Genomic DNA, 22,765 nt, shown 5'->3' on the forward strand with positions numbered 1-22,765 from the left:
AGTCAGTAGCCTGGGTAGAGCATACTAGGTTTTTGGGTGTATGTATAGATGAGAATCTTAAATGGAAATTTCATATTTTGAATCTCCTAAAGTGACTAGGTTCAGCAACTTTTGCAATCAGAATAATCAGTAATTTTTAGGATATAGAAATTAGCAAGCTAACATACTTTGCGTACTTTCACTCTCTGGTGTCATATGGAATGATATTTTGCGGTAACTCAACTCTTAAGCGAAAACTATTCACTGCTCAAAATAAAGTGGTTAGAATAATGTGTGGGGCTCATAGTCCCACATCTTGTAGGCATCTGTTTAAAAGGTTAGGAATTATTACAACAGTGCACAGTACATTTACTCAGTAAAGAAATTTGTTCTCAACAACATGGACCAGTTTAAAAACAAAAGTGACATTCATGATTATAATACCAGATGAAAGAAAGGCTTACACTATCCTTTACTTAACCTATCTTTGGCACAGAAAGGGGGTAACATTTTCTGATGTAAAACTTTTCGATAAATTACCATAAGAAATAAAATATCTGACAGACAGTAGTAATAGTTTCAAAAACAAACTGAAATCATGTGTCCTTGACAACTCCTTCTATACCGTAGATGACTTCTTCAATAGGAATAAATAAATCTGTAGGTAAAATATATGAATTTTGTGCCATTTAAGGGAATAGGGTAGGTAATAAAAATTTTAAGCTTTAAAAAAGGAAAAAAACCTTGATTCATGTGTGCATTTCTTATGCACTTGACATGATCCACATCATAATGGTTACCATGAGATTGATTAACGGAACATGTAACTAACTAACTAACAACTTCACAAATTATTCTTACTTTAGAATTCTGTAAATTAAATCCTTTTTTGACTTAGCTACATTGTAACCAAGGATTATGCCATAGGGCAGTACTGTAAGCCAACACAAAAAAATGGTTCAAATGGCTCTGAGCACTATGGGACTCAACTGCAGTGGTCATAAGTCCCCTAGAACTTAGAACTACTTAAACCTGACTAACCTAAGGACATCACACACAACCATGCCCGAGGCAGGATTCGAACCTGCAACCGTAGCGGTTGTGCGGTTCCAGACTGTAGCGCCTTTAACCGCTTGGCCACTCCGGCCGGCAAGCCAACACAATTAAAAAGATTGTTAATTACAAAATAGTCAGAAGTCAGGTTTTTGGTTAACTTATTTCCATACTGATAGTATAAGAGATCTACACTTCTGATTAATTAAGATTCTTAAATGACATATGTACCTAATATTCCCTGCTGTTTGGGAAAGTTCCCTATTCCAAAGAATAATGCATATGCAGATAAGTGCAGGTACAGTTATAACCAAATTGTTATCGCACAACTACTTTCATGCAATAACAATTGAAAGAAATATCTACAAAAACAATGTAAAAATAGGAAATAGTTAGGGAAATTTGGAATAAATAAGCTAAATCTGCCAAAATTTTAGACTGCAAATTATTTAACTGGCTTACTGTGTGAGTAAATGGTTATTACATTTTTAGAGCTTGTAATTACAGACTAATCACTGAACTGTAATCTGGTGAGAACAGAACCAAAGGCATTGACTTGAGCTCAGATGTAAAAACTCAGTTAAATACCATGAATTGAAGTCTATCAGAGAATCAGCAGAATATATTTACTAAACACGTGCACGTAAAAGTTAACTGTTTGCAAAACAGTTCGCATAATGAATAGTTTTGTATCTCTGATTGTAATGTTAACTGTTACTTATCTTTCATAAATACTTATTTTCTATTATAATAAGTTATTTTTGGAATGTTCATAATATTTTGTTTATTGAAGGATAAGTAATTTTATACTGCACAATTACGTAACTTGCAAATGAGAAGAAGAGTTTGAAATATATACAAAAAACATTAAATGTATTATTCTTATGTAATATTTTGTCATCCCTCATTTAACTGATGCTTTTACTCTTTCACTGTTAGTCACTATTCCTTAATTAGTAGTTTTAGCAAGGAACAACGTTCACTGATGTTAAATGACAGTTTTATATAGTTCCCAGTATCTTAGCTACCAAAATTAAATAAGCTCATTACTTTCAATAATTTACTTTTCTTTCACTACTGGTATTCTTGGAGTCAATAATGGCGTTAGGATAGGACCCTGTTAGACAAAAATTGAGGTAAAGTTCATTTACACTGTAGCAGTTGCTGCACTAAACATTTTGTTATTCAATTAAGAAAAAATAGTATGTTGGCTATCCTTGCACAATCTAAAGATGAAACTGGTGCAATATAATACATTCATCAACAATGTATGGCAACAGGCTCTTCTTTATTATTTCTCCATATAACAAGTTTGGATCCACAGTAGTCTTCTTGAATATTACTTCCCGTGGATGACAATGTACTGTGCCCATTTACAACCATATAGTAGAAGAATGCTGAAGATTAGATGGGTAGATCACATAACTAATGAGGAAGTATTGAATAGGATTGGGGAGAAGAGGAGTTTGTGGCACAACTTGACGAGAAGAAGGGACCGGTTGGTAGGACATGTTCTGAGGCATCAAGGGATCACAAATTTAGCATTGGAGGGCAGTGTGGAGGGTAAAAATTGTAGAGGGTGACCAAGAGATGAATACACTAAGTAGATTCAGAAGGATGTAGGTTGCAGTAGGTACTGGGAGATGAAGAAACTTGCAATGGATAGAGTAGCACGGAGAGCTGCATCAAACCAGTCTCAGGACTGAAGACCACAACAACAACAACAGTTCACATGGACATATATCAAAATTCTTGCAGTTTATTCCTTACATTCTGGTCACCGTGTCTGCACTTGAGCACTTGTCACTAGCAACTCTCTCCACTGACTACTTCAACCCGACTCCATGCTTATGCACCCAGTGACAATACTCCTTACATTAAATGTGTAAACTTCCCTGAATAAGCCAGTTTTTTACTAAATCATAATTTTAATACTCTTCTTCAATTATTAATTGGAAATAATTCTTTGACATTTAATTATATGAGAACATTAATAAAATAATAAAAAGTATGTATAACAGGAATTACATCACAGTTGCATTGTTGTTGTTGTTGCATTATGGTTACAGAATTAATCCTGCAAAAAGTTATTAGACATTGTATTGTGTTTCAACACCACCTCAGTTTATTATCGATCTGGATGCCTAAAAATTTTACCCTCAGGGCCTCATCGAGTATGCCCACTGATATCTACCTCTGGTACCTATAAGTCACTTGTATTTGTTTGGAACTTTTATCTATGAATCAGCTGTAAATCAGTTCCATTATGCTCCTAGCAGTGTCTAGTACGGGTGTGTTGGGGCTCTTTATGAATTTACATGTCACAGCAAACATTGCAGTTTTCATTTTAAGAAACCTCCAAAGTCCCAGATAAATCATTTATATAGGTCAAGAACAGGAGTAAACCAAGCACTGAACCTTGTGGAATATCTAATTTAAGGTTTCCCCATATATGATTTGCACTTCTTCCTATCACAAGATTTGCTAATGTGACCCTCTGTTTTCTGCTGCTAAGATAAGTTTCCATCCATTCAATGGGAATGATTCACACAACTGAAGACCTTGGAAAAATAACAGTAGATGTCAATCGGGTAATTTTTCATGCAGATCTAAAAGAACCATGTCTGTAATCATTAATAAATCTTTACTGAAGTCAACTTCAGCTTCCGTTAAAATGTTATTCCCATAAATGTGATACAAAATTTTATTGTATGTTACCTCCTCAAAACTTTTTGAGAATAATGTATAGAGAAATATGAGTCTACAATTACAGGTCATTTGCTTATCACAACTTTTGTAAAAGAGTGTTACAACTGCACACTTCATTATTTCAGGAGATACACTTTGACCCATCAACTGATTACAAAGGTATTAAAAGGGGGCACTACCTAGTAGCACAAGATTTAGGTACTTTGATTGAAATATCATCATAACCAGAAGATTTTCTCATGTTTACTTACCTAATGATTTTTATGATGATTTGTCAAAAAAGATATCTAGTGGCAGAATGTGGAATGCCTGTCTAAGTAGGTAAAATAGATTGCCTTTCAATGCTACTGTGGGGAATTAACCAATGATGGACATCAGTAACTGTGGATGGCCTCAACAATAACTTTTAGTGATGAAATCAGTACTGAAATCTCCACATACAATCTGTTCCTAGTTATTTATATTAAATATTATTAAGATCCTTAATGAGGTTTATAAAATTTCCTGTTGGATGCATGTATACTGTCAGAACTGCTATCTTGTGTGTTTACCAGTCCTTTAATGATGTGCAGCAATCAAAGAACTATCAGTGGAGTACTCACTAAAGTCTATGACCTCACCCTTTGTCCTACTTTTTATGTACAGTGCCACTCTCCCTATCCTGTTGTTATGTCTATCAAGTGGTGCTAGCTTTTATCCATTTAGGAGCATTTGCTCAATATTTGTGGCTTCCAAGAGATGTTTTCCATGCACAGCGTATCTGCAGAAATAACTTTAGGTTTTTCTGTGGCCTCTACTGACAAAAGAAGCCCATATTTCTTATTTAACTAGCTTTTTATATTTTGATGGAAATTTCCAAAGACGTTACGACTGTTACCTTTCTTATTATCCAAGCTGACATTTTTGTTTCTCCATTGACAATTGTAATTATATCTATAGTTATTAGGGATCTCTGTCTTTTGGAAGTATTTACCCTAAAAAAAGGTCCTAGTGAATATCTTTGAAATAACAGTGACTAGGCAGACAGTATTCTGTTTCACTGAATGTTTCTGTAAATTTGTTGTGCTCTTACTGGAAACATTCAGCAGTAGGCCATGAGTGTGTGATATTACTGTGTAAGGATCAACACATAAAACACACCCAAGTGTGACTGTCTCTCTCTATTGAGTGACTCCTGAAGCTCTGCATTTACATGTTCAATAGAACACTTCATCCAGGGTTTGTCATATCATTCAAAGATGACACTGTCTTCACATTTGTGTCATTAGCATTCTCAGAAATGTGTCTGATGTCAACCCTCAATTGCACAGTGGTCCAAGCTGTTCCCATCACCATATGATGTCTTTACCAAGATATTTTATCAGGAAGCTTATATCGCTATTGACATAATTGAGTCCTCCACTTGGCTTAAAAATATTAGTTCCCATTTATTACCTAGCTATAGAATTCTGTATTTGTTCAAGCATTCCCCTCCAATGACTACTCCCTAACAGAAGAATCTTCTTGGCTTTTTAACACTCTGATTAATATTAGAATTACCTTTGAACCTACTCCCTGTACTGCTAGAGTGTGTATGAATTCCTTGTGTTATCTACACATTTTTCTTCAGAGTCTCCAGGGCAGTGAATCTGTTTGAGATTTTGTGACTGAATCTAGCAAATAACTTGTTCTTGGGCTCTTTCCTCCAGAGTGACACACGCCTAAATCTCTTCAGGCATATCATCAATGAAGGCTCTAAGCATGTGCTTGTCTTTTTGCCCAAAACAGTAATGGCCTATATCCTTCATGCATCTCTTCAGTCACACATACTATTCTGGAACAGAATAATCAATGTTTGATAAAAAGTTTACCTGTAATCTTGGCTGATATGTGAGAGATGCATAAAGTCATCATTTCAAAATGATAGTTTTACAACTGTGGTAGCTGTTAATCTGTGAACCAACTTTTCCTTGTACTATTTCCTTCTGTAAAAAAGGAACAATCTGTCTGAAGCTGGAAATGCCTATCCCTCATTTGCTTCTTCAGTAAACTTAAACATTATTCATTCTAATTATGTAAGACTCAAGACTATGTAATACACAAAGGACTTCAGTCATCTTGCTCCATGTATTCTGTTTTTAGATGTACTGATTTTCACAGAAGCCATTAACAATGTGCAGTGAGTAGTACTGGCTCAATCCAATTGTCATTGATTCATTTTTCACCATACCTCCCAACAACCACATGTTTTTCTTAGATGTGTTCCTCTAATGAGCAATGCTGATACATTACTTAAATGATATATTTAAGTTATTTACATAAACCACTTCTTAGCTATTGTTTTACACCTTATACACTGCCTCTCTACTGCAAATGAAACACAAAAGAATCAGTTTCTTACACAGTTGTATTTGTACTTGCTTCTATTTTTCATACAAAGGTGGTACAGTTAATGAAACATGAAACACCAGTTTCTTGTGAGTAAGGGTATAATATGAGTTACAGCACAAAGTAAGTACATTTTGAAAGTAACTCACTTCAAATACTTTCATTCTGTAGTGTCATTTGGGGTAATGTCTGACATAAGTCAGCACAGACAGAATGTGACTGATATTAATAACATGTTTTAAAGTGACAACAGAACCCCTACACTGAACACAAGAGAGAGAAATAATCTTTATGTCGCAAGCACATCCTTAACCATTGCTCAAAGAAGTATATTTAAATAATGGAAAATCTTACTCCAGTCTGGTCACAAACGTCATATATCCAATCAAAAGCAGGGCTACCTGTGAAACCCATCATGTGATCTACAAGCTAAGCTGCAGTCTCTGTGGCATTCAAACACAACAAGCTGTCTGTTCGCATGAATAGCCATTAACAAACTGTGGCTAGCAAAACAGCTGGACCACCCCATTGCTGAGCACACTGCCCAACACAAAGTTCTTCAATTCAATGGCTAGTTCACAGCCTGTGCCATGTGGATCCTTCCCACCAACACCAGCTTTTCTGATCTGCGCAGGTGGGAAGCCTCCCTATAATACATCCTACATTCCTGTAACCCTCCTGGCCTCAACCTTCGTTACCCACCTATTCTCTTCTGTGCTCCCATTCCCACACTGCACAGCCCTGTATTCCACCAATGCACCCTCTGCCTTTTACTTCTCTCCTTTTCCTTGTTAACACTGGGAATTGAACCCCTCACTCCCACATGGCAGTTGATCGTTCTAATCACTCTGCTTTGGAGGTGGACTAATTCCATGCTAAGTGGTCATGACTAACAATTTCTGCTTTTCTTGATCATCTTTAAGTTTTCTTAAGTGAAATAAATTCTTACATTGTGTGTTTATTGTTGTTGTTGTTTTCAGTTTCATTCCTTAAAATTATACTTCCAGATTCCAGTACTCTCTTTTGTTTTCTTTCAGTAAGTTCTGTGAATGTTATGATGTGTTCAAGGTGTTGTGTCATGAACACAGACGTTCAGTTGAATTAAAATTAAATAAACAAATCCTATCCACATTAGGTTCATACTCATTATGTTTCTGTGGGTTACTATGTCAGCAGTTCCATTAAAATAGCTCATGGCAACATCAGGAAGACCATAACAACTTTTTTTTTTTCCAGACAGATCTATTGTAGTTGCTGCTCCTACTGGCTCTGGAAAAACAGTTATATTTGAGCTAGGTATAATATGGTTATTAATGAAGATAAAAGAACAGACACTTGATGCAAATTTCAAGATAGTGTACAGTAAGTATGTTTCATTCAATTCTCACCATTAATTACTATGGAAAAGTGTAACAATGTAAGCACTGCAGTTTATTTCCTAATACTCGCTCTTCATAAAATCATTTACTATAATTTTAAACTCATATTCTAGTGGCTCCTATTAAGGCATTATGTAGAGAAAGGGTTCAAGACTGGACCTCAAAGTTTTCCTACCTGGGCCTGAAGTGTCAAGAGGTCACTGGTGACTCAGATGCCACTGATTTATACCATTTATTAGATTATCATATATTATTTACAACACCAGAGAAATGGGATTCACTGACAAGAAAATGGAGAGATAATCACATGCTTGTGGAAGTTGTTAAACTATTTTTGATCGATGAGGTAGGTATTTAATTTTCATTTCAATTTATCAAACTGTAGAGTGACAGAAAACGTGTTTATAAATCAGATTTGTGACTTTAAGTCCCCAATTCAACAACCAATGTTTTAAAATGGTTCTCATACATTACTATTTCTTATATATAATTAGTGCTTTATTTGGTATGGTGCTAAGATGGAGTATATCTTTCAGAAACAGTGCTGCATTAGTCTGCTCTGTTGTACATTATTTGTTTGTATACCGCTGTGTAGGGATACATTATGGAAGATGCAGTGATTATTGTTCATGAATTTCTGTTTTGCAATAATAAAATATTTTAACATGTATATAAGTCGAAGTGGTTTATTTTCTCTAAATAGATGTCTGTGCGATGTTATTTAACTTACTCTTTCAATTAGTATGATTATCTTGTTCTATAATCTAAATGATTTCTAATTTACTTCACAATTTTCCCAAAATATTATACCACTTTTTAATAAAGACTGACCACATGCAAAATATGAGCCCTGATATTATTATATGAGATACAGTTCATTAGTATTCAGATTATGAACTTGCTGTGCTCATTGTTCTATATATTTAATCTATATGTGTATCCCAGTTCACATTTAGTTGTATCCAAATATAGATAAAATTTGCGCCCTCAGTTGTGCCAATACTTTCTCAAACTTCATATGGACAGATTTATAATTAAGTCGTTTGTGTGAAAGTACTCTGCTATTTACTTAGTGAGAACATAAATATTTCTTTGCTGCTATTAAAACATTAGCATCACATGCAGGCTGATACATTTCACTATTGCTGTTATGTATATTTAACTCATTTACCTACAATAAAAACATTACTTGGCTCAATATGGAAACTTCAAAGACCTCACATTTAACAACGAATAAAGGTAACTGATGATATTGACTGTTCTCGTTTCTGCTTGCTTAAACTTTATGAGATGTTTTCTTTCATAAAGGAGCAATGTAATACTAATGTGTTAATTTTTTATCTCTCTAAGTAATTTACTGGGAATAATGCTATCAAAGACTTTTGTATATTTATGAATATGGTCAACGTATAAACTTTACTCTGCTAGTTAGTTGGTTACATGTTTTGTGAACCTCCTGCATGAGTAATTGTAATAATGTGGAACAAGTCATTTTATATTCATATCACAAATCATTTTGTTAATGTGGCTACATGCTAATCATTTAGAAGTGTTCTTTTTATATAGAAAAGACATACCGATATGAGTTAGTAATTCCCACCCACTACCTTTTACACATTAGAATAATAAAATCCTTCTGTGGAATAAAAAGTACTGTCAAGGAGAAATTCAACAAGTGATGGACATTTTGGATCAGCAGGACACGCTTGACTTTGCTCAGGAATAATTTGAAACTTCGCTACCCGCCGGGCGAGCTGCACGGAACAGTAAACAGTTCTCGCGCCCGACCGCGCCAAAGCCGCCTGGCTCTCAGCCACGTGTACCGCGCCGGCAAGCAAATGCAGTGCTAAAATCATGCCCGCGGTGTGCTACTAGACATTCGCATCAGAATTGCCCGTTACACCAAGCTATTTGCTTTTTCTGTAATAAAAAAGGACATGTTCAAAGTGTTTGCCAGAAAAAGCTCAGATCGGAAGCTCAAAACCATTCCAGGCCCTTTGCTTCACGCTGGAATCAGAATCGAACCAAGGATACTCAGGTTCGCGACACTTCGCCCATGGAAATTCATAAAGTTCATGCCACTCCGCCCAGTGCCACTCTCTCTAACAGTGGCTGTGTTTGTCCCAAGAATAGTGTGCGTTGACGTCATCGGCACTCCCGTCAAGTCGCACGTGATTTTGTATCAGTGACAGTTCATGTTGCACGAGACAGTCGCTCTTGTCGTCAGCAGGACAATAAACTTTTTGTGGACTTGGACATTAACGGCAAAGTGATACCATTCCAGCTCGATACCGGAGCTGCAGTTTCATTGATCAATCAAGACACAAACTGCTGGGCACACGTCCGTTGCGTGCCGCAAATGTTAAGTACCTATTTAGGTCACGTGATCCCTGTGTTAGAACAGTGCAGCCTTCTTGCAACATACAAGGGACAAACAAAACTTGTGTAATTTTACGTCCTTCGTTCTTCTGCTGCAGTGAACTTGTTTGGTTTCGATTTATTTCAGTTGTTTAACTTGTCTATAGTAAATCAGGTCCTATCAGTGAACCAGACTGTGCCTAAGGACAGTGTTTCTCGTCTATGTGAAGAATTTGCGGACATTTTTGCATGGGGCCGCGGTTGCGCTAAGAACTATAAAGCACATTTGGAACTGAAAGTAAATGTGCAACCGAAATTTTTCAGAGCGCGCAATGTTCCCCACGCATTGGGTGATGAGGTTGCAAAAACATTACACGATTTGGAATCACAAGGTGTAATTGAATGTGTGCAGGCTTCTCTCTGGGCATCACCCTTAGTAATTTTGCAAAAACCTTCTGGAAAATTGAGACTTTGTGTGGACTTCAAGGCAACAGTGAATCCACAACTAGTGATTGCAACTTTTCCTTTACCCCGCCCGGCAGATCTTTTTGACAAACTGTGCCCAGGTAAATATTTTTCGAAGTTGGACCTAGCAGTAGGAGGAGGAGGGAGGAGATGAGTGTTTAACGTCCCGTCGACAACGAGGTCATTAGAGATGGAGCGCAAGCTCGGGTGACGGAAGGATGGGGAAGGAAATCAGCTGTGCCCTTTCAAAGGAACCATCCCGGCATTTGCCTGAAGCAATTTAGGGAAATCACGGAAAACCTAAATCAGGATGGCCGGAGACGGGATTGAACCGTCGTCCTCCCGAATGCGAGTCTAGTGTGCTAACCATTGCGCTACTTCGCTCGGTTAGACCTAGCAGATGCATACTTGCAAATACCGGTGGACAAAGAATCCCAGCGCATTTTGGTGGTAAACACGCATCTTGGTTTGAATCGATTCAAACGACTGCCATTCAGGTGTGCATCCGCCCCTGCATTGTTTCAGTAATATCTACAAACTCTTTGTGCATTGGTCCCTACTGCAGCAAACTATCTGGACGACATTGTAATCTCCGGAAAGATGGAAGAAGAACATCTAGCCAATCTCAGAGCATTATTTCAGGTCTTGCGACAAAATGGTCTTCGCTTACAGAAGGACAAATGTGTGTTTTTTGCTTGTGACTTACCTTATCTGGGACATGTACTCAATGCCCAAGGCATACATCCCAGTCCAGAGCACCTCCGTGCCATACAAGACTTGCCTTCACCGCAGAATTTGAAGCAGCTACAGAGTGTGCTGGGAATAATTATTTATTATAACTGCTATATCCCACACGCCTCTTCCATTTCAGCTCCGCTTCATCGCTTACGCTGTAAAGGTGTTCCGTTTGTCTGGACGACGGAATGCAAACGCGCCTTTCGCCAGTTGAAATCGGCGTTGCTTTCCAATACTTGCCTTACGCCATTCGATCCCCGGAACCCCCTTTTGTTGATGGTGGATGCATCGGATTTCGGGATCGTTGCTGTGCTTGCGCACAAAGATGGTTCGCACGATTGCCCTATTGCCTTTGCGTCCAAATTGCTCTCGTCTGCGCAAAGAAATTATTCACAGATCGAGAAAGAAGCATTGGCTCTCGTATTTGGTGTTACAAAGTTTCATGATTTCTTGTATGGTCGTCACTTTACCATCATCACAGACCACAAACCTTTGACATTAGTTTTTCATCCGACCAAGCCTGTACCTCCATGTACAGTGCAGAAATTCATTCGCTGGTCTATTTTCCTCTCGCAGTACCGCTACAATATCTTGTATCGGTCCACTGCTAAGCACGGAAACACCGATGCATTGTCCCGTGTGCTGGTTGCTGAGGATAAAGCATTCGATTCCTCCAAACTTGCTTGCATGTTCATTAATTCGGAAACCGATGACGAGGTCGAATTGTTTCCAATTGATTTTCGTCGTGTAACTACAGCCACCGCTGCTGACCCTGTCCTTGCAACCGTTCTGCGTTTTGTTGCTACACAATGGCCCTTGTCAAAGTCACGGATCGGGGATCCGTTGGTTCGCCGATTTTTTGCTCACAAGGAGAGACTTTTTGTGCGATGTGTTGTTTTGCTGTTGCATTCTGATAATGCTCAGTCCAGGGTCGTGGTACTATGTTCGTTACAGTCCTCTGTCTTACGGCTTCTCCACCAACGACATTGGGGTGGAGTGAAAACAAAACAACTTGCTCGTCAGCATTGTACTTGGTTCGGAATCGATGCCGCAATTACGAATATGTGCTCTTCTTGCATGGTGTGTGCTGAACAACAATCAGTACCACCGCAGAAATTCTTTGCATGGCCAAAAGCCACTTCCCCTTGGCAACGCTTACACATCGATTTTGCTGGTCCATTCTGGAATGCTCGATGGTTGGTTGTGGTAGATTCATTCAGTAATTTTCCTTTTGTTGTCCGGATGTCTTCCATGACATCATCTGCCACCATCCAAGCGTTATCCGCTATCTTTTGCATTGAAGGTCTTCCACAGACTATTGTTTCCGACAATGGCCCACAATTCATACCCGCAGAATTTCAGTCAATCTGCAAGGCCAATGGTATTCAACATCTGACGTCCACGCCGTTTTTGCCACAGTCAAACGGTGCCGCTGAATGATTGGTCAGGACTTTCAAGTCACAGATGTTGAAATTGACAAGGTCGCATTCTCGGGAGGACACGTTATTGCTCTTTTTGTCCTCGTATCGCTCTCAGCCACGAGATGGTCGCTCGCCGGCTGACTTGCTCCACGGTCGCCCTCATCGAACCTTGATGTCTTTGTTACATCCGCTGCATCAGGTTCCTGTGCAGCGGCAGACACCTGCTTTTGCCCCAGGCAACGTTGTCTACTACCGCAACTATCGAGGTTCACGGCGTTGGCTCGACGGGCGCGTTCTTCGCTGCCTCGGCCGCGCTATGTATCTGGTTTTGGGGGCCTCCGGTGAGGTGCATCGGCATCTGAATCAGCTGCGCCTCTGTCGTCGCATGGGATCTCCCGCTCCCCGTTTGCTTTCAGCGACGGTGCCGTCCGGTCAGCACCCTGGGGACCCATCTACTGGCTCGCCTCAGCCCCAGGTGTTACCGACGCTGCCTTCCATTTCGCCCCATGGCGTCGTGCCGCCGCCACCACCTGTTATCCCGCCGGCGACGCTCACAGTGGACATGTCACTGCAACCGCCGGGCCCCTCCCTGGGTCCCGCGCCGCCGATTGCTTCCCGTGACCAGTGGTCCTCCGACATGGAACTCTTGCCCGCTCCGGACCATATGTCGTCTTCGCCCGTCGGGTGCCCCGGCCCGATGGAGGTCGACCCTTCGGCCCCTCCTGTCTCTCTAAGGGCACATACACCGCATGTTGGCGTGCACCCTGGAGCAGGTTTTCAGGCGTTTCCTAGCTCCCCTCGGTCCGAATGGCAGGGTGCTGGTGGCACAGCCTCGCCTGTTGTTAGGCTCCCCACCTTGTCGCATATGTCAACATGGGGTCCTCTCCACGGCGGGCGGAAGCCTTATGCCACAACTGTCCACTGATTTGCGGGGGAGGAATGTGGTGTCACCACCAGACACCACACTTGCTAGGTGGTAGCCTTTAAATCGGCCGCGGTCCATTAGTATACGTCGGACCTGCATGTCGCCACTATCAGTGATCGCAGACCGAGCGCCGCCACACAGCAGGTCTAGAGAGACTTCCTAGCACTCAGCCCAGTTGTACAGCCGACTTTGCTAGCGATGGTTCACTGACAAAATACGCTCTCATTTGCCGAGATGATAGTTAGCATAGCCTTCAGCTACGTCATTTGCTACGACCTAGCAAGGCGCCATTACGTTACTATTGATGCTGTAAAACATGTACCATCAAGAGCGATGTTCACAATTTATGGATTAAAGTTAAGTATTCCACAGCTACGTCCTTTTTTGCTAGTCTAATTTCCTTGACCTGTTCCAGACCTCATGCCAGCCTGCGTGACCTAAAACGCGTGCCTTTCGGCTTCTTCTCAAAACCGGGTTGGCTCTCTTGCCAACCCACAACAATTACAATAATCCTAAATGCAAAAAATCATGGGGATATCCTGGCCATGCTTCCACCTTGATGGCCAAACCGAATATTCACAGTTCCAAGATCATGCTCTGCATTTGGTGGGACCAGCTCGGCGTTGTGTACTATGAGGTGTTAAAACCAAGTGAAACAATCACAGGTGCTCATTATCGAACACAGTTAATCCATTTGACCAGAGCATTAAAAGAGAAACGGCCGCAATACAGTGAGAGGCACGATAAAGTGATTTTGCAGCATGACAACATTCGACCCCACATTGAAAAAGGGGTCAAAACGTACTTGGAAATGTTAAAATGGGGAGTCCTACACAACACGCCGTATTCTCCAGAAATTGCTCCCTCTGGCTATCACCTGTTTAGATCAATGGCGCATGGTCTGTCTGACCAACACTTCTGATCTCATGAAGAAGTCACAAATTGGATCAATTCGTAGATCGCTTCAAAAGTTGAACAATTTTTTTGACGTGGGATTCGTACACTGCCCAAAAGATGGGAGAAAGTTGTGGTCAGCAATGAAAAATACTTTGAATGACACATGTGTAACCAATTTGTTTCATTAAATCCTCAAATGTTGGGGAAGAAATGGTGGAAGCAAAGGTGTACACCTTGTAAAATAAGACTGGATCCAATATGGAACCTTGGGGAACCCCTTGTTTGACCACAAAAAATCTAACTGAGCCATTTACATCACGTGTTGTCTCTCCTCTTTTGTGGATGTATGATATAATCCAGTTTAATGTTCTCCCCTGACACACCAGTTCTGAATGTTAATATGTAATTTATCATGAATATGCTGGAGGTATGTCCTACCTATCAACAGCCTGTAGTATTTCAAAACAGAAGCTCTTGTCACTGTAAAGAAACAATTAAAGAAACAGAGATTAATGTATAATAGATGTAAAACAAAGTATAGGGCTATACTAAGAGAGATGCTGAATGAAACGCATTTGGCTGTCAAGAGAGCAATGCGAGAGGCTATCAATGACTACCATAGCAGAATACTATCAACTGATCTTTCACAGAACCCAAGGAAATTCTGGTAATATGTAAATGCTGTTGTTGGCTCTGAAGTTAGTGTCTAGTCCTTAGTAAATGAGACAAGAACTGAAACTAAGGGCACCAAAGCAAAATTTGAAATGCTCCACTCCATCTTCAAATGTTCCTTTACAAAGAAAAAACAAGGGGAATTGCATCAATTTAATCCTCAAACCACAGAAAATATGAACGAAATAAGTATTAGTGTCAGTGGCATTGAGAAACAGCTAAAATTGTTAAAACTGAACAAAGTTCCAGGCCCCAGTGGGATCCCAATCAGATTCTATTCTGAATTTGCGGATAAGGTAGCCCCTCTTCTAACTATAATCTGTTGTTGAACCCCCAAACAAAATACCATGACCAGTTCTTGAAAAAGGCATACCGTATTTACTCGAATCTAAGCCGCACTCGAATCTAAGCCGCACCTGAAAAATGAGACTCGAAATAAAGGAAAAAAAAATTTCCCGAATCTAAGCCGCACCTGAAATTTGAGACTCGAAATTCAAGGGGAGAGAAAAGTTGTAGGCCGCACCTTCAAATCGAAACAAAGTTGGTCCATTGTAATATGAGACACAATTTAGGTCGAATGAATGATGATACAGCTACAGTAGTTTGGTTCGAGTCGTAAGCTTAGCAGTTAAGCTTTACCACGTAGCTATTGCTATGCGTCAGGCGCTCCGTCCGTATTTATACGGGTGCCCTTTCTTTTTCACGTGCTTCGTCTGGTTTGAATCGATTGCTTATTTTGCTTTGATCTGATAAGTGCCGTTTTCTTTGTTATAGGTGTTTGCGTCACTCTTAAGCTGAAAATGCATTACTGCACAGTGTCATGCATTGTTTGTCGCATTCTGATAGTGCGTGTTTACGGCCTGTCGCGGCTCACGGCATGGCTTGCTTTTGTGCGCGCTACCGCCGCGTACAATTAAAAAAAAAGAGAGGAATCGTCTCATTAGTGAAACAATGGCAAGAGACTGCTATTTGTTGTTACTTACACTGCTGCTTTCTCTGATAATGATCAACAAGAATCAAATAATAGACTGTGTATGATAGAACATGTTTTGAACGAGAGTTGGGCGAAAATTTTTCTCCGTTTGAAAAGCTTTGCGGCCGCTTCTTTATTCATCAAATTCTGCACAGAAATTAGAGTCATCTTAGATTTAAATATCTAGTCACTTGCCGTGCTTCATTTCTGACTGTATCACTATTAGGCATAAGAATAATACGAATATAAACATGACACGAATACATATATTCTTCCGCGTTTGCTGTTGTCTCACTCTAGTTTCGTAGTTTATTTGGTAGACAGTTTTTAAATGAGATAGCAGCAAACACGAAAGAATACATGGCAAAATGTTTATATTCGTATTAGTCTTATTGTGAAGAGAATACTGTATGTGATTCAAATTTCATCAGGTTCCTATTAGCAACCATCTCTTCTCACACATAGGAAAAAATTCAGAACGTAGAGTTGGCCATATTGACAAACATCCCAAACAGTCTTGCCAGTCAGATTTTCGTAGTACACTGAAATTGTGCTACATTCGAAGATGAACAATACGGAATTTGTATTTACTTCGTTGGATAATGTACGAAAATGCAGTGGTCGAAACTCGTGGCGGAGGAAAAAAGCTCGTCTTCAACTTTTTTTTTAAATTTATTTACTGACGCAGAGGTTTTGGCGCAAGTATTTATCTTTGTGCCTACAGAGCATGCTGCGTAGCGCTACATATATTCGACGGCAGAAGTTAGTTGTGACGGCATGTACCAACATTTTTCATAACTTCCGCTTGCTTTGCACTCGATTCTAAGCCGCAGGCGGTTTTTTCGTTTACGAAAACCGGAAAAAAAGTGCGGCTTAGATTCGAGTAAATACGGTAGATCACACCTGTCTGCAAGAATGGTAGTAGAAGTGATCCCCAAATTACTGTCCAATATTGTTGACATCAATTTGTTGTAGAATCTTAGAACATATTCTGAGCTAGCTCAGACATAATGATGTACCTTGCACAATTGGACCTCATCAATGCCGGCCAGCATGGATTTTGAAACTATCGATAATTTGAAACTCAACTCACATTTTTTTCACAGCATACTGAAAGCTTTGGATCAAGACAACCAAGCAGAGGCAATATTCCTTGATTCCAAAAAGTATTTGACATAGCACCACACCTCAGCTTATTGCCAAAATTATGATCGTATGGGGTATCAAGTGAAATTTGTGACTGGATTGAGAATTTTTGGTACGGAGGACACAGCATGTTATCTTGGATGGAGAGTCATCGTCAGACGTAGAAGTAACTTTTGGTGTGCCACAGGGGAATGTGTTGGGACCCTTGCTATTTGTGTTGTATGTTAATGACTAAAATTGAACTGCTGATGGTGAAGAAGTCAGCATGGATGTGTATAAAATATTTGCAGACTTACAAACGTTGAAAGTTTGTGCCAAAAGTTTCACAGCCACAATAACAACATGAACCACTGGAATATAAAAAAATTGGCCTCCACCAGCTGAGATGCAACTATCTCAACAAATTGGCTGAACTAAACAATACAGAACTGTTTAATTTAGATGTGAAATGTCATTATCATAATCTCTATGAAATTTACATAACTTGTAGATCTTCATTCTTGAGATGTAGCTTCGCTGAAAATTCTCCTGAGCTCTTCTTCTGTGCTGCTGTACAAAACTCTTCATATAATGTAGGACATAAATTCCAGGTACACATATTCCATGAAACTGCTTTATTTGCATGCAGCAAGTTTGGCGGTGAAAAGTATGTACAGGAAGTTCTACGTGCTGTGCTCTTCATGGTTGGTAACAAACTGCCCCCCTGTCTGCTACATGCAAACTGCTGGTATTTATATGATTTACAACAATCATTGACAATCAGAATTTACAAATTTTAAGAGATGAAAATTAGAAGTGAGTAACAAATTAATCCACTTACATACAAAAATAACAAAAATAATGCTTTACAATTTTGTGTGAACACGGACATAATTTTGTTAAGAAATTGAAGTAAGTTACAAGTTCCCAGAAAATAATAGTAAATGTTGTTGTTGTTGTCTTCAGTCCTGAGACTGGTTTGATGCAGCTCTCGATGCTACTCTATCCCATGCAAGCTGCTTCATCCCCCAGTACTTACTGCAACCTACATCCTTCTGAATCTGCTTAGTGTATTCATCTCTTGGTCTCCCTCTACAATTTTTACCCTCCACACTGCCCTCCAATGCTAAATTTGTGATCCCTTGATGCCTCAGAACATGTCCTACCAATCGGTCTCTTCTTCTTGTCAAGTTGTGCCACAAACTCCTCTTCTCCCCAATTCTATTCAATACTTTCTCATTAGTTATGTGATCTACCCATCTAATCATCAGCATTATTCTTTAGCACCACATTTCGAAAGCTTCTATTCTCTTCTTGTCCAAACTATTTATCGTCCATGTTTCACTTCCACACATGGCTACACTCCACACAAATACTTTCAGAAATGACTTCCTGACACTTAAATCTATACTCGATGTTAACAAATTTCTCTCCTTGAGAAACGCTTACCTTGCCATTGCCAGTCTACATTTTATATCCTCTCTACTTTGACCATCATCAGTTATTTTGCTCCCCAAATAGCAAAACTCCTTTACTACTTTAAGTGTCTCATTTCCTAATCTAATTCCCTCAGCATCACCCGATTTATCTCGACTACATTCCATTATCCTCGTTTTGCTTTTGTTGATGTTCATCTTATATCCTCCTTTCAAGACACTGTTCATTCCATTCAATTGCTCTTGCAAGTCCTTTGCTGTCTCTGACAGAATTACAATGTCATCGGCGAACCTCAAAGTTTTTATTTCTTCTCCATGGACTTTAATACCTACTTTGAATTTTTCTTTTGTTTCCTTTACTGCTTGTTCAATATACAGATTGAATAACATTGGGGACAGGCTACAACCCTGTCTCACTCCCTTCCCAATCGCTGCTTCCCTTTCATGCCCCTCGACTCTTATAACTGCCATCTGGTTTCTGTACAAATTGTAAATAGCCTTTCGCTCCCTGTTTTTTACCCCTGCCACCTTCAGAATTTGAAAGAGAGTATTCCAGTCAATATTGTCAAAAGCTTCCTCTAAGCCTACAAATGCTAGAGACATAGGTTTGCCTTTCCTTAATCTATTTTCTAAGATAAGTTGTAGGGTCAGTATTACCTCACGTGTTCCAACATTTCTGTGGAATCCAAACTGATCTTCGCTGAGGTCAGCTTCTACCAGTTTTTCCATTCGTCTGTAAAGAATTCATGTTAGTATTTTGCAGCTGTGACTTATTAAACTGATAGTTCGGTAATTTTCACATCTGTCAACACCTGCTTTCTTTGGGATTGGAATTATTATATTCTTCTTGAAGTCTGAGGGTATTTCACCTGTCTCATACATCTTGCTCACCAGATGGTAGAGTTTTGTCAGGACTGGCTCTCCCAAGGCCGTCAGTAGTTCCAATGGAATGTTGTCTACTCCCTGGGCCTTGTTTCGACTCAGGTCTTTCAGTGCTCTGTCAAACTCTTCACACAGTATCGTATCTCCCATTTCATCTTCATTTACATCCTCTTCCATTTCCATAATATTGCCCTCAAGTACATCGCCCTTGTATAGACCCTCTATATACTCCTTCCACCTTTCTGCTTTCCCTTCTTTGCTTAGAACTGGGTTTCCATCTGAGCTCTTGATATTCATACAAGTGGCTCTCTTTTCTCCAAAGGTCTTTTTAATTTTCCTGTAGGCAGTATCTATCTTACCCCTAGTGAGATAAGCCTCTACATCCTCACATTTGTCCTCTAGTCATCCCTGCTTAGCCATTTTGCACTTTCTATCGATCTCATTTTTGAGACGTTTGTATTCCCTTTTGCCCGCTTCATGTACTGCATTTTTATATTTTCTCCTTTCATCAATTAAATTCAATATTTCTTCTGTTACCCAAGGATTTCTACTAGCCCTCATCTTTTTACCAACTTGATCCTCTGCCGCCTTCACTACTTCATCCCTCAAAGCTACCCATTCTTCTTCTACTGTATTCCTTTCCCCCATTCCTGTCAATTGTTCCCTTATGCTCTCCCTGAAACTCTGAACAACCTCTGGTTTAGTCAGTTTATCCAGGTCCCATCTCCTTAAATACCCACCTTTTCGCAGTTTCTTCAGTTTTTATCTACAGTTCATAACCAATAGATTGTGGTCAGAGTCCACATCTGCCCCTGGAAATGTCTTACAATTTAAAACCAGGTTCCTAAATCTCTGTCTTACCATTATATAATCTATCTGCTACCTTCTAGTATCTCCAGGATTCTTGCAAGTATACAACCTTCTTTTATGATTCTTGAACCAAGTGTTACCTATGATTAAGTTATGCTCTGTGCAAAATTCTACCAGACGGCTTCCTCTTTCATTTCTCTCCCCCAATCCATATTCACCCATTATGTTTCCTTCTCTCCCTTTTCCTACTCTCGAATTCAGTACCTGAATAATTTCTTTTATCTCATCATACATTTCATCAATTTCTTCATCATCTGCAGAGATAGTTGGCATATAAACTTGAACTACTGTAGGAGGCATGGGCTTTGTGTGTATCTTGGCCACATTAATGTGTTCACTATGCTGATGGTAGTAGCTTACCTGCACTCCTATTTTTTATTCATTATTAAACCTACTCCTGCATTACCCCTATTTGATTTTCTATTTATAACCCTGTATCTACCTTACCAAAAGTCTTGTTCCTTCTGCCATCGAACTTCACTAATTCCACTATATCTAACTTCAGCCTATCCATTTCCCTTTTTAAATTTTCTAACCTACCTGCCCGATTAAGGGTTCCATGCTCCAATCCGTAGAACGCCAGTTTTCTTTCTCCTGATAACGACGTCGTCTTGAGTAGTCCCCGCCCGGAGATCCGAATGGGGGACTATTTTACCTCCAGAATATTTTACCCAAGAGGATGCCATTATCATTTAACCATACAGTAAAGCTGCATGTCCTCGGAAAAAATTACGGCTGTAGTTTCCCCTTGCTTTCAGCCATTCGCAGTACCAGCACAGCAAGGCCGTTTTGGTTAGTGTTGCAAGGCCAGATCAGTCAATCATCCAGACTGTTGCCCCTGCAACTACTGAAAAGGCTGCTGCCCCTTTCCAGGAACCACACATTTGTCTGGCCTCTCAACAGATACCCCTCCATTTTGGTTGCACCTATGGTACAGCCATCTGTATCGCTGAGGCACACAAGCCTCCCACCAATGGCAAGGTCCATGGTTTACGGGGGTAGGAATAGTAAATATTGCATACTAATCGATTATAGTCAAAATAAGAAAAAGTAAGGTATTCCTACCATGCATATGAATTACAAACAATATGTTTATTAAAATAGGCAGACAGTTTTCCAAAAATAAATTTGTAAGTTGCAAAATACACTTTGTACTCATTGGTGTAGCAGGTTTACATCCATTACTTAGTATCAAAAGCAAAATATTCCTAGCATGGACACAAACTTCTTATTGAGTGCAGAATACAACAGCAGATTGTGATTTTACATAAGTTGCCTCAAACAGACTAATTACTGGTATAAGTGCATTGTAGCATTGTACATTAAACAATTAATTAAGCACGAAATAAATGTGGTCCCTTCAGAGGAACGCAAATGATGCCCAAGGGGCTGTTTTATTACAATACTCCCACCCAAAGAGGCTTGGCTATCTAAGAGACCTGAGGCTCTTCCAAATTTCTTTAAATAAACATGAATATAATAAAAAAAATTGAATGGATATGAACTGAATTTTATTCCATCCTATAGGATTACATGGCTTATAGTGAACTTACATGCAGTATAGGACATTTCAAAAATACAAAAATCTTCATTATCACATATTTCATAACTATTGTAACATCACTGACTACAATTAACAATATTTACAAATTTAATGTAAGCAGTACCCATCAGCACTGTAAAATTCCTTTTCCACCAGATAGTCTTTTAGGTTCTTTGAAAACTTAGTGTCATGCATGTTGTCACACAGTTTTTTAGGCAGACTTCTTAGCAGTTTGTCACTTGAGTACTGGGGTCCTTTTTCAAGCATTGTCAGCCAGAGGAGTATGATTTGTATGTCATTCTTCTTTAGGGTGTTGTGGGTGTGTACACTAGCATTTGTAGTCCACTCTGTTCTATCTTTTCTTACATATAGTATAGTTTTATATATGTGCAAGGAGGAAAAAGTTAAGATGCTTAGTTTCTGCATATTGGATCCGGTCTTATTTTACAAGGTGTACACCTTTGCTTCCACCGTTTCTTCCCCAACATTTGAGGATTTAATGAAACAAATTGGTTACACATGTGTCATTCAAAGTATTTTCCATTGCTGACCACAACTTTCTCCCATCTTTTGGGCAGTGTACGAATCCCACGTCAAAAAAATTGTTCAACTTTTGAAGCGATCTACGAATTGATCCAATCTGTGACTTCTTCATGAGATCAGAAGTGTTGGTCAGACAGACCATGCGCCATTGATCTAAACAGGTGATGGTCAGAGGGAGCAATTTCTGGAGAATATGGCGTGTTGGGTAGGACTCCCCATTTTAACGTTTCCAAGTACGTTTTGACCCCTTTTACAATGTGGGGTCGAATGTTGTCATGCTGCAAAATCACTTTATCGTGCCTCTCACTGTATTGCGGCCGTTTCTCTTTTAATGCTCTGGTCAAATGGATTAACTGTGTTCAATAATGAGCACCTGTGATTGTTTCACTTGGTTTTAACACCTCATAGTACACAACGCCGAGCTGGTCCCACC

General features: G+C 39.5%; 1 protein-coding gene across 1 annotated transcript in view; it reads left to right on the forward strand.

Moving 5' to 3' along the window:
- Nucleotides 1-22,765, forward strand: part of LOC126180927 (probable ATP-dependent DNA helicase HFM1) — a 116,435-nt gene that overhangs the window by 57,669 nt on the left and 36,001 nt on the right. Inside the window, exons 3-4 of the mRNA XM_049924734.1 lie at nt 7,345-7,470; nt 7,601-7,833. Of these exons, the coding sequence (XP_049780691.1) occupies nt 7,345-7,470; nt 7,601-7,833 (359 nt within the window). The remainder of the gene's footprint in view (nt 1-7,344; nt 7,471-7,600; nt 7,834-22,765) is intronic.

Source organism: Schistocerca cancellata, chromosome 1 (genome assembly GCF_023864275.1).
Source record: "Schistocerca cancellata isolate TAMUIC-IGC-003103 chromosome 1, iqSchCanc2.1, whole genome shotgun sequence".
Taxonomy (NCBI): Eukaryota; Metazoa; Arthropoda; class Insecta; order Orthoptera; family Acrididae; genus Schistocerca; species Schistocerca cancellata.